Consider the following 13854-nt stretch of genomic DNA (forward strand, 5'->3'; position numbering starts at 1 on the left):
CGGTAGTAGATTTGCCAACTTTAGGTACATTTAAGTCATCATTGGATAAGCATATGGACGTACGTGGAATAGTGTAGGTTAGATGGGCTTCAGATTGGTATGACAGGTCGGCACAACATCGAGGGCCGAAGGGCCTGTACTGTGCTGTAATGTTCTGTCTGCAAAATATTTCAGAAAGGATTCCTGAGGAAACATGTCAGAATTATAGACAGCAAAGGGCACTGCTTTACATCAAAGGAAATCACAAAGCTGCTTTGAAATGCAGTGGTATCTTTTATAGCTACATTCTAATGTTATATTTTTACATTTTTAGTGGTATGCTGCAAGATGAACTTGAAGGTCAATGGATGGTAAAGCTAACATGGTATGATTTATAGTGATGTTATAGTTTAAGAAAAGAAACATTACATTATTTGGCCAAACAAACTGCGCAAAGACATTATAGTTCAGCAGTGTGCATTAGACGTCTTGCAAGTTTTCATCCTGTGCTTCGTTTTGTGCAGTCAATAATTAAAAACAGGGTCTAACCTATTGTCATAAATGAAATGGTCAATTCAACAGATCTAATTTTCCAAATTTTCAGCCAATCAGAAATAATTTTCAGGAAGAAATAGATCTCAAATGGATAATATATTTAAACTAAGAACTTGAAAGTTTGAAATAAACAACCACTGAAGCAAAAATGTAGCAGCTTGACACTTATACAGCTTTAACCCATAAAAAACTAAAATAAAACTTAAGTGATTCTTTACCCCTAAGAATTAACATATACCTAAAAACGTTCGTACCCCCAACTTTCCAAAAAATCCAAACATCTTTTTAAGAGGTGTGAAACTCAGAAAACTCAAATTACGAAGCAACAAACCACAAACTGAAACACAATTTCAACCCCTTTATGGTATGTATAAATGAAAATGTAAATCAAGATGTCAATAGGGTACACATTTTAAGCTTACCGTCAAAAACCAATCAAAATTAAGGCTTTGTCAGTTTTGAAATACGATCACTGAAACAGTAAAATCGCCATAGTCCCAGAGGGCTGCAATCTCAGGCACAGACACAGACAGAGCCAGAGAGACAGAGAAAGGGAGAGACAGACACAACTGGTGGTGGTTGAACCTGAGGGTCACCACAGCTCAGGTAAGGGTTGACTTCAGGAAGGTAGAAATTTCATGGTGGCCTCAGCCGATATGGGAATTGAACCAACGCTGCTTGTGTCACTCTTTACGACAAACTAGACATTGAGCCAACTGAGCAAACTGCCAAACAGTATCAAAAAGAACCTGAGATAACAAGGTGTAGAGCTGGATGAAGACAGTAGGCCAAGCAGCATCAGAGGAACAGGAAGGCTGACGTTTTGGGCCTAGACCCTTCCTCAGAAATGGGGGAAGGGAAGGGGCTCTGAAATAAATAGGGAGTGGGGGAGGCGGATAGAGAAGATAGGTGGAGAGGAGACAGACAGGTCAAAGAGGTCTCAAAAAAAAGCTCTCAATTTTCAACTGTGAAGAAAAACTTAAGATTTGCCTTTTTAAGAAAAAGTAAAATATATACTGAATAGATAGACTTACTTTACGACATCATCAATGTTATTTCTATAGACGCCTTCAAGTCTCTCAGCTGGAAATCCCATCGCGATGATGTTTGGATAAATATCTGATTATGTAGGTTAAGAATAACAATAAACATTTGTGACATTTAAAACACGTTTCTTTGCAGGAAGAACAAACACACATGCAAATTGTTGAATTGGGTATCTGTACAGATTTAACTCTTCATCATATTTGGATACCTACAAACCTAACAGTAAGATAAACTGCCTTCGAAAAGAATAACTAGGTTATCATTGTCAATCCTAGCTTCAATGTAAAATACATAAATATGTTCAAAGTAATCAAAGTACTAATGAGTACAAATGCACATGCTTTAATTACCATTTCTAACAGAATTGCTCGTTCTTTTACTTCTTTATATGCTGAAAGTAGTTTAAAACTGTCCAATTCTGCATGCTGCCTATTGAAGGTTAATTGTTGCCAACCATCTGACTTATTTTTCCAGTGCAGTGAACCAAACCTCAGTGGAATGCGAGCGCAAGAGCAGGAAAGTAAGCACAAAACATGGAGGCATGGGCGAGAGCAATAGAAGGGGCAAGAAAAGAAAAGGTTCGTTTTAGGAGATACGAAAAGGAGAAAAAAGTGAGATGTACATGGAAGAACACTATTTACGCAATTTGCTATGTAAGTCAGTTTGTGCTTAAGATAAAGCATGAGCGCAGTCTAATTATGCAATTTTATATTATTAGAATATGGTCGCACTAGCAGAGGTGGTGGCGATTTTTGACCACCATCATTTGTCTCACCTGGTTGGTCAGACTGTGTTCACAGGCCTGTGGAGACTTTTCTAAGCCAGTAAACTGACGACAGAAATAGCTTGAATCAAAAACCATAACAAACTTGACATATGAACAGTCATTCCAACAAAATAAAGTTAAAATGTCCCAAAATATGAAGTATCACACATTCAAGCTTCACTCCTGAAATTTGGGGGAGGTGGTGGCCTCGTGGTTTTTATAATTGGACTGTTAATCCCGAGACCCACGTAATATTCTGGGGACGTGGCTGAAATGCACCATGGCAGATGCTGGCATTTGTTTTCAGTAAGAAAAAAATCCTGAATAAAGTGTCTAACGATAACCATAACCGTTGTCAATTGTCAGAAAAACCCTTCTGGTTCATGAATGCCCTCGAGGGAATGAAACTGCCATCCTTACCTGGTCGGTCCTACATGTGACTCCAGACCCAAAGGAACATGGCTGACTCTCAACTGCTTTCTCGGCAATTAGGCATGGGTATTAAATAGCCATCAACACCCTTAACGCATCAACGAATAATTTTAAAAAAATATCAAATTCAAGTTAAAAACAGAATCCTTACAATTCCTCTATGTAAATCAAGTGCTTTATTTGTATGTAAACTTCGGAATCTGATCATGAGTCAGCAACACAACTGGATCCAGACAGTTGTGCATATAGTGCCTTCCAATTTTGTTTTCCCACTTTTACCTAGGTCTAACCACTAAATTCTACATCTTACTATCCTAAATACGTTAGCTGCATAATTTATAAAACTTGTAACTTGAAGGAACAAGATTAACTTAACAGGATCACCGTGCAGTAGTGATTACGTTCCATCATAAGTAATCGATTTAGAAGTCCCATTCGACTTACTACTTTGGTAACTCCTACTACCCACTACTGCAATCAGTAGTTCCCTAAGGATTCAGGTCTGTCATTACTGGGGTCATCCAAAACGGTCTTGAAGTTCGAAGTCAAGATATTCATTTCTGTATGCAAAATGTTGTGGTGTACGTAGCCTGTGCGTGTATTATTTTAAATGTGTCATGGTCATTGTATACCAACCACCACATGGTTCCAGCACAGCAAGGTCTTGACCTATTGCAAGGAAGATCCAAGATGACTGGAGATCAGGTTGCATGGGGAGCTAACAAACACTCATCTTCCACCAGTCATGACCAATCACTACCACTGTGGAGTAGGTGGTGAACACAAAGTGCACTGATTCACAACAATAACAATTCATTAGATATCCCATTTTTATAAAAATCATGGTATGTGGGCTTCACAAACTGGTTGAATAGTTTCTGTTCAACATTCGTTACCCTTGAGAAGGTGATGGTGAGCTGCTTTCTCGATCCACCACAATCCATGGAGTCAGAGTACAGCCACAATGTCATTAGGAAGGGAGTTTGAAGATTTTGACCAAATGACATTGAAGGAATAGCAGAATACTTCAAAGCCAAGATAGTGAGTGATTATGAGTGGAATTTAGCAGGGGTTAGTAGTCCCAACTGCCCTAATTATTTAATTATTACCAGAATTGGTGACACTGGGTTACTAACAGAAAATCTACACAGCTGTAGCCCAACAAGACTTCTCAAAATGGGGTTTCAGGCTTTCAACAGAACTGCAAACCGGAATTTTGGAATCATAGGCTCTGAGGCACCAATGGCCGTGTTCTGATTGTCAGGTTCCCACTTTTTCATCCCACTAGCTTCACTATAGGGTCACAGTGGGAAAATGTTAGGGAAGCGCTGTGCTGGAAACATTATTACCAGTTTCCATTCCTCATGTAGTCATGCTGTCGACCTGGTAATTACATGGTCATAAAAGATAAGGTGGGTCATTTCGTGTAATGCATCCATATACATTTGGAAAAAGAGGGTAGCCTCCATATGAAACACTTTTGCAATATAATGGAATTGGCCATTTATTTTGCATGACAAATTCTACATCATAAATTATGGGAAGTGCTCATCGCAAATGTGTGAATAATGCAGTATTTTGAAAAATTAGCATTCACATCAACTGTTTAGGTCAAATGGCACATCAAAACCCATTAGTCTGTTCATATCCAGAAACAAGAAGGGAAAATATTGAAAGGGCATGGAACAGGCAGTGTTGCAAGGATATTGAAGCAGGTGATGTTCCAGAGGATTGGGCACAGTGTTTGAGGAACAAGACCAAGAGATGCATGGCTGGTAATCTCTCATTTTGCATCGGCTGAGGCTATGCTGAGATTTTCAAATAGGTTTCATCATTTTGATAATTCAGTCTGGGTATGGTGAACCAATGGAATTTGACAAAGATGTGGACGATAACGAATGTGGGCCTCCATATGAACACAGTGGTCTGCTGGAATAGTAGGTAATGGAAGATTGAAATGTGCAAACTAGCACTGTAGAATTCAACTAAGGTTTTAATTGTGAAGTTCTAAGATGTAGAATAAGAAGTGGAAGATGCTTCAGTGTTCACAACAAGAAATCTTCATATCTTAAATGCAAGGAAAACCTTAAGAAAAAGGTACTGTGTAGTAATACTGCACACTTCTGGGCTTGTCCATAAACAATAGCTGAGAGCACATAGAAGTTGCCAGCCTGAAGAGAGCAAGGACGGGCTAAAAACACAAAGAATGACTTTTGTTTTGCCAAATTCAGCTGGAAGATGGTGTTTCAGCTTCTACAGGACATTATGATGGACTTTTGAAGGGAATAGCACCAACCATGGAATCGAGTGAAGTGACAGGTTACAGGTGTTGAATGTGGAGCCTATGCTTTGGAATGATATCAGTAAGGGATGGTTAATTAAGGGATGGTTAATTAAGGGATGGTTAATTAAGGGATGGTTAATTAAGGGATGGTTAATTAAGGGATGGTTAATTAAGGGATGGTTAATTAAGGGATGGTTAATTAAGGGATGGTTAATTAAGGGATGGTTAAAAGGAAGGCAATGGCCTCATGGTACTATCGCTGGACGAGTCACTCAGAGACTCAGATAATGTTCTGGGAGCCTGGGTTCAAATCCTGTTAAGGCAAATGGTGAAATTTAAATTCAACTTTTTAAAAATCTGGAATTAAGAATCTACTGAAGACCATGAAATCATTATCATTAGTCAGAAAAATCCATCTGGTTCACTAATGTCCTTCAGGGAAGGAAAATCTGTCATCCTCACCTGGTCTGGTACTCCAGACCCACAGCAATGTGGCTGACTCTCAGCTGCCCTCTGAAATGGCCTAGCAAGCCATTCAGTTGCACTAATCACTACAAAGTCTCAAAGAAATAAAACCAAACGGATCATCTGGCATTGTCCTTGGCACCGGAAAAGACAATGGCAGAAACAGCCCTGTGAACCTTGCAAAGTCCTTCTTACGAACATCTGATGGCTAGAGCCAAAATTTGGTACACCTGTCCAGCAGACTCGTCAAGTTACAGCGTGACATACCATACTCATGGAATCATACCATACAATGTCCAAACCACCACCAAACCTGTCCCTGGATATTTCCTGTCCCACCCACAGGCCAGAGGCAGTAGAGGTGAAAGTACAGTAGTGTACAATAGGGGTGAGGGGGAAAAGAGTTGCCCTGGGAGTCCTCAAAATTGACACTGGTTCCCATGACATCTCATGGCTTCACGTTTAACAAGTGCAAGGAAACCTCCTGATTACCATGTACTGTCCTCCCTCAGCTGATTAATCAGTACTCCTCCATGTTGAATGACACTTGGAGGAAACATTGAGGATAGCTAGGGCACAAAATGTGCTCTGGATGGCGGTTTTCAATCTCCACAACTGAGTGGCTCGACAGCAGAAATACTGATCAAGTTGGTCGGGTCCGAAATGACAGATTCCCAACTGGATCTGTGGCAGGTGGTGAGGAAACAAATGAACAAGAGGGAAAAACTTGCTTGAACTCATCCTTACCAATCTGTCAGTCCCAGATGCATCTTTCCATGGCCATATTTGTAAGAACAACCACTGCAAAGTCCTTGTAGAAAAGACGTCCCACCTTAACAGTGAAAATAACCTCCATCGTGTTGTGTGGCACTATCACTGTGCTAATTTGGACAGACTTCAAACAGATCTCGCAACTCAAGCTTGGGCACGTATGATGCACTGTCGGCTATCAACAGCAGAACTGTACTCTAGCACAATCAGTAACCTCATGGCCTGGCATATCCCCCACTCAACCATTACCACCAAGCTAGGCAATCAACCCACGCTCAATGGAGAGAGCAGGAGGGCATGCCAGGAGCAGCACCAGGCATACCTGAAGATGAGGCGTTGACCTGGTGAATCTGTCAAACACGACGGCTTGCATGCCAAACAGTAGAAGCAGCAAATGATAGATGGAACCGTGCAATTCCACAACTGACAGGTCAGACCTAAGCTCTCCAATCCTGCCACATTCAGTCGTAAATGGTGTTGGATGATTCAGCAACTCGCTGGAGGAGGCAGCTCCACAAATATCCCTATCCTCAATGATGGAAGAGCCCAGCACATCTGTGCAAAAGATATGCTGAAGCTTCTGCAGCAATCTTCAGCAAGAAATGACAAGTGGATGATCCACTTTGGCCTCTGCCAGTGGTTCCCAGCATTACAGATGCCAGTCTTCAGCCAATTCAATTCCCTCCACATGATATCAAGAAGCAGTTGGAGGCAGTGGATACTGCAAAGGCTTTGGGCCCGAATAACATTCTGGCAATAGTACTGAACACTTGTGCTCCAAATCTTGCTGCTCCCCTCAACAAGCTGTTCCAGTCCAGTTACAAAATTGACATCTACCCGACAAATAGAAGCTTGACCAATTAAGTCCTGTACTGAAAACGCAGGACAAATGCAACCCGGCCGGCCAATTGCCTCCCCATCAGTCTACTCTTGATCATCAGTAAAGCAGAGGAAGGTATCATCAACAGTGCTATCAAGCTGCACCTGCTCAGTGATGGCCAGTTTATGTTCCACCAGCGCCACTCAGCTCTGGACCTCATTACAGCTTGGTTCAAACACAGACAAACCGAACTAAATTTCAGAGGTAAGGTGGGAATGACAGCCCTTGACATCAAGGCTGCATTCAATCAAGTGTAGCATCCAGAAGCCCTGGCAAAACTGGAATCAGTTGGAATCTGGGGGCAAAGCCTCTACAGATTGGAATAGTACCCAACACATAGTAAGGTGGTCCTAGTTGTTGGAGGTCAGTCATCTCAGCTCCAGGACATCTCTGCAGGAGTTCCTCAGGGTAGTGTCCTCGGCCCGACCATCTTTAGCTGCTTCATCAATGACCTTCCCTCCATCATCAGGTCAGAAGTGGGGATGGTCACCAATGATGGAACAATATTCAGTGCCATTTGCAACTCCTCAGATAAGGAAGCTGTCCGTGTCCAAATGCAACAAGTTCTGGACAATGTCCAGGCTTGGGCTGACAAGTGGCTACTAACATTCGTGTCACACGAATGCCAGACTATGACCTTCACCAATAACAATCTAACTACTGCTCCTTGACATTCCATGGTGTTTCCATTACTGAATTCCTTCATTGTCAATAACCAGAAATCCAACTGGACAAAGAACATAAGCACAGTGGCTACAACAGCAGGTCAGAAGCTAAGAATACAGCAGCAAGTAACAGCTTCTGACACCTCAAAGCCTGTCCACCATCTACAAGGCACAAGTCAGGAGTGTGATGGAATACTCCCCACTTGCCTGGATGAGTGCAGCCCCAACAACATTGAAGCAGCTTGACATCATCCAGGACAAAGCAGCCCACTTGACTGGCATTACATCCACAAACATCTACTCCATCCACCACACTCAGTAGCAGCAGTGTGTGGTATCTACAGGATGCACTGCAGCAATTCACAAAAGATCCAAACCCATGACTGCTTCCATCTAGAAGGACAAGGGCAGCAGACATATGGGAACATCACTACCTTCAAGATCCCTTCCAAGCCACTCACCATCCTTACTTAGAAATATATCATTGTCTTTCGCTGCCGCTGGGTCAAAATCCTGGAATTCCCTCTTTAATGGCATTGTGGGTCAACCCACAGCAGGTGGACTGCAGCAGTTCAAGGACGCAGCTCATCATCACCTTCTCAAGGCAACTAGGGACAGGCAATAAATGCTGGCCAGCCAGTGATGCTCAAATCCCACAAAAATGAATCAATTTCAAAAAAATTGTATCAATGACAAAGGTGGAAAAGCAATGAGGGTTTAATTGTCCATTGGAGTGAATGTTGCAGCCTCTAGCTGAAACGACAGGCAAGTGTACAACCACAGGAAGGCAAGACCGCAGAGGTGGATGGTACAGTTTAATCAGGCACAGAGGGCAAAGAAGTTAAGAGTGAGGGGCAAATTGAAAGGGGTCTTAATACCAAGAATCTTTAAAAACAAAGGCAGTTTCATGCAATAATTTATTTGAATTGGAGAACAAGCAGTTGTTGGAAACCTTCAGATATAGCAAATGGGAGGCTGAAAACAGCTGATGGTAGCAGAAACCAAGCTGAAGTATGAGACAGATGTAGGGAGTACAGTCAAATATCCTGGGAGGGTGATTTTAGGAGTCGGTAGTAAATGTCATGGGCTTGGAAGTTACGAAGTACAGAATGGGTGGGTCAGAGATGGAGCTTTAAACAATTGTGAAAATTATTACTTACTTTCAAGCACAGAAGTGTGGACGTTGGACGCATTTAAGAGATTATTTTGAGAAAATCACAAAGGATTTCAAAATTTCAAGCACAAACAGGATGTACAGCACCTCAATTTTGACAATAATAGGCAAAGTTATACAGTGTGCAAGTGTTTTGCTGTGAACAAGGAAATGGTATAGGTTACACAGCAAAATTCACTGACAACATTCTAAAAATTTTTGTTTAGATTTGAAATGTTGACAACCTATATACGCACAAGCTCCTGTTCATAAATTTTACCACGTGTAATTTCTTTTTGGTGTAGTGTTGAAAAGAAAACTGCTGCGGCTCCCAACATTAACTGCAAATTACAAAGGCACATAATGAGTAACAGTATCAGTCAGCAAAGACAAAAAGGTATAAGAGATAATGGGAACTGCAGATGCTGGAGATTCCAAGATAATAAAATGTGAGGCTGGATGAACACAGCAGGCCAAGCAGCATCTCAGGAGCACAAAAGCTGACGTTTCGGGCCTAGACCCTTCATCAGAGAGGGGGATGGGGGGAGGGAACTGGAATAAATAGGGAGAGAGGGGGTGGCGGACCGAAGATGGAGAGTAAAGAAGATAGGTGGAGAGGGTGTAGGTGGGGAGGTAGGGAGGGGATAGGTCAGTCCAGGGAAGACGGACAGGTCAAGGAGGTGGGATGAGGTTAGTAGGTAGCTGGGGGTGCGGCTTGGGGTGGGAGGAAGGGATGGGTGAGAGGAAGAACCGGTTAGGGAGGCAGAGACAGGTTGGACTGGTTTTGGGATGCAGTGGGTGGGGGGGAAGAGCTGGGCTGGTTGTGTGGTGCAGTGGGGGGAGGGGATGAACTGGGCTGGTTTAGGGATGCAGTGGGGGAAGGGGAGATTTTGAAACTGGTGAAGTCCACATTGATACCATATGGCTGCAGGGTTCCCAGGCGGAATATGAGTTGCTGTTCCTGCAACCTTCGGGTGGCATCATTGTGGCACTGCAGGAGGCCCATGATGGACATGTCATCAAGAGAATGGGAGGGGGAGTGGAAATGGTTTGCGACTGGGAGGTGCAGTTGTTTGTTGCGAACTGAGCGGAGGTGTTCTGCAAAGCGGTCCCCAAGCCTCCGCTTGGTTTCTCCAATGTAGAGGAAGCCGCACCGGGTACAGTGGATGCAGTATACCACATTGGCAGATGTGCAGGTGAACCTCTGCTTAATGTGGAATGTCATCTTGGGGCCTGGGATGGGGGTGAGGGAGGAGGTGTGGGGACAAGTGTAGCATATCCTGCGGTTGCAGGGGAAGGTGCCGGGTGTGGTGGGGTTGGAGGGCAGTGTGGAGCGAACAAGGGAGTCACGGAGAGAGTGGTCTCTCCGGAAAGCTGACAGGGGAGGGGATGGAAAAATGTCTTGGGTGGTGGGGTCAGATTGTAAATGGCGGAAGTGTCGGAGGATAATGCGTTGTATCCGGAGGTTGGTAGGGTGGTGTGTGAGAACGAGGGGGATCCTCTTGGGGCGGTTGTGGCGGGGGCGGGGTGTGAGGGATGTGTCGCGGGAAATGCGGGAGACGCGGTCAAGGGCGTTCTCAATCACCGTGGGGGGAAAGTTGCGGTCCTTAAAGAACTTGGACATCTGGGATGTGCGGGAGTGGAATGTCTTATCGTGGGAGCAGATGCGGCGGAGGCGGAGGAATTGGGAATAGGGGATGGAATTTTTGCAGGAGGGTGGGTGGGAGGAGGTGTATTCTAGGTAGCTGTGGGAGTCGGTGGGCTTGAAATGGACATCAGTTACAAGCTGGTTGCCTGAGATGGAGACTGAGAGGTCCAGGAAGGTGAGGGATGTGCTGGAGATGGCCCAGGTGAACTGAAGGTTGGGGTGGAAGGTGTTGGTGAAGTGGATGAACTGTTCGAGCTCCTCTGGGGAGCAAGAGGCGGCGCCGATACAGTCATCAATGTACCGGAGGAACAGGTGGGGTTTGGGGCCTGTGTAGGTGCGGAAGATGGACTGTTCCACGTAACCTACAAAGAGGCAGGCATAGCTGGGGCCCATGCGGGTGCCCATGGCCACCCCCTTAGTCTGTAGGAAGTGGGAGGAGTCAAAAGAGAAGTTGTTGAGTGTGAGGACGAGTTCCGCTAGGCGGATGAGAGTGTCGGTGGAGGGGGCCTGGTCGGGCCTGCGGGACAGGAAGAAGCGGAGGGCCTTGAGGCCATCTCCATGCGGAATGCAGGTGTACAGGGACTATATGCTTCAACAATATTGCAATCTTTTTAAACTAAATTTGTCAAATAAGTAATAAGCATCTTCCTAATTTTCCAACATGCTGTGGCAGTGGGCATATTACAACATATTTTTTGGGGTCAGTATGAGCACTTCTATCACAAGTACTGGCCATAACTGCACCTTAACATAATAAGCTACCATTATCTTGTTTGATTTAGATTGGTAGTGCTGAATCTAGGAATAAATAACAACTGCCAGCTGTTTCAGCTAACATGATTCAAACACTTCATCCCATGTCACAGAGATAACAGGAAATCTCGCCCTTCAATCCGCTGCATGATCCTTCATTGCCTCTAAGTTGTCACCCTGTTTGTCAATAGTACCAAATCAGCAGGAATAATATTCCAAACAAATAATGGAACATGGAAGTCATTGCCTTGATTCCTTCGACAAGCTTAGCCAATAACTCCATCCTTCTCCAGCTATGAGCGTGAAAAAAAATGGTTTGCAACCTTGGTGTCCTATTTAACAAGTTTGCTTGAGCCACGTTATTGCGCCGTAATCAATTTTCACTTGATAACACCAATACCTCAGACCCTGCAGCAGTGCATCAGTTGCTGAAAATCCCATGGGTGCATTTGCTGGTTCCGGTGACTATTTCGCTCCATGTTTCACGACCACTCCAAGATTTACATGGCCAATATCCCAATTATCAACTCACTACAAACCTCACCATGTATGGTACTCTACTGCCCATATTTTAATCCCTCCCAGTCGCATTCATCGATCACCCTCAAGCTCAATGAGTTGTATTAACTTCCAGCACAATGGTAAAATTTTCACCCTGGCTTTTAAATTCCTTATGTTCTCACTCATCCCTATCCCTGTAAAACTTTACCATGAGTGCACAAGAAACAGGAAAGGAGTATGACAAAGGTCCTCTCAAGTTCATGTTACCATGCTTTTACTTTTATATAAACAAACAGTAGGGCTTTTACACATGTATAGTTTATATATTATGTTGCATAAAAGCCCTACAGTTTGCTTTCACTTTTGTTTGTTCATGCCTCTTATTTTTCCCTTTTTGTTTAAAGGATTCTCTGCTGGCCCACCATCAATCTTTACAAAATTCTATAGCTTTTCCTTCAAATTGATTCTAACCTTAACTTTGTTAGTCACAATTAGTTAATCCTTCTCACTGTCTCTCTTCCACAATGGAATCTATTTTGTTCAGTATTATCCATCCCCTTACGCACTGCCTTTTATTTGGAGGTGGGGGACAGTGAAGTGTGCATATATGCAGACCATTTAGAAGCATCAGCAGTTCCTGCGAACAGGATCAAAAGATCTACATAAATGTGCAATTATGCAAGTTTTTTACATTGTGAACAGTGTAGAAATGTCCTTCAAAAATAGCAGATTAGCTGTATGAAGTCATTATTTTCTATCATTATAGCCTGACTGAAATTCATGTTAAAATATCACAGACACTTGACTGCATTAACAACTCATTTGCTAAATATGAAATGAGCACCCTGATATTGAAAACTGCACAGCATCAAACAATAAACTCAACAACCAAACCATAAGATCTTCACAATCTCCAAGAAAAACAGTTAGAAATTACTGGGAAATAGTTCAACTTGCAGACTGAGTGAACATCTCTTGGCTTTGGAGATAGTAAGAACTGCAGATGCTGCAGAATCCGAGAATCTAAAGAGGAGTCTTGGCCCAAAACATCAGCCTTTCTGCTCCTCTGATGCTGCTTTACACCCTGTTAACTCTTCGCTTTGCTCATATTAATTTAGAAAATAATCTGTTGTACAATTAAAACAGCATTGTACAACACAATATTTAGCCATGGTCAGCATGTTTAACTGACCTGTCATTTTGCAACAAAGGAGACCAACGTCTAATTGGTATATACCCGGAGATCAATTAGAGGTTAACTGCTGTGAAGTGAAGTTTGTGGATTGGAAGAAGTCACATTTCTGATAGCAATTCAAAAAACACATAGCAGAAGATTAATACTTTTCGTTCCTCCTGGAACAAAATTCACTTAAATTGATCATCTGCAACCTGATGAGCACACAGCTCAACACGCACAAGCATTCTTGTGAAAAAAACTGTTTTCTCAAACAACACCGGAATAAGTGTAATTACAATCAGCTGCAATATAAACTATCTTGTGTATGAAATTCCAAATAACTAATTACTCCTATCTTTGTGAAGATTCCTAGCTTACAAAGCTCTCAATAATCGTGTCCAATCCTCCTCAAGCAAAGGTCTGTCCAGGCACATTTCCTGGCCGTAATCTCCATTACTGAACGTAGTTGAATGCTCATTACTTTTCCAATCTGCTCAGTGGAGGCTGATCTCTTGCAATTTGACCTTTATCCCATGCAATTCTCAATGCTGCTACCTTGTTCCCTTCAATGCCACTCCCCTTCCAACCCAGGCCTCAGGCATCAGCAATCGTCAAAAAAAAACGGCTAATCGTACCATTAGAAATAACAAAGTGTGGAGCTGGATGAACACAGCAGGCCAAGCAGCATCTTAGGAGTACAAAAGCTGACGTTTCGGGCCTAGAGATGAAGGGTCTAGGCCTGAAACGTCAGGTTTTTTACTCCTAAGATGCTGCTTGG

General features: G+C 43.0%; 1 protein-coding gene across 1 annotated transcript in view; it reads right to left on the reverse strand.

Annotated features, from left to right (window-relative positions):
• The window catches only part of ptenb (phosphatase and tensin homolog B), a 158707-nt gene that overhangs the window by 82886 nt on the left and 61967 nt on the right, over nt 1-13854 (reverse strand). The window contains exon 2 of the mRNA XM_048551075.2: nt 1569-1653. Coding sequence (XP_048407032.1) covers nt 1569-1653 — 85 coding nt within the window. The remainder of the gene's footprint in view (nt 1-1568; nt 1654-13854) is intronic.

This window comes from Stegostoma tigrinum, chromosome 20, assembly GCF_030684315.1.
Source record: "Stegostoma tigrinum isolate sSteTig4 chromosome 20, sSteTig4.hap1, whole genome shotgun sequence".
Lineage (NCBI taxonomy): Eukaryota > Metazoa > Chordata > Chondrichthyes > Orectolobiformes > Stegostomatidae > Stegostoma > Stegostoma tigrinum.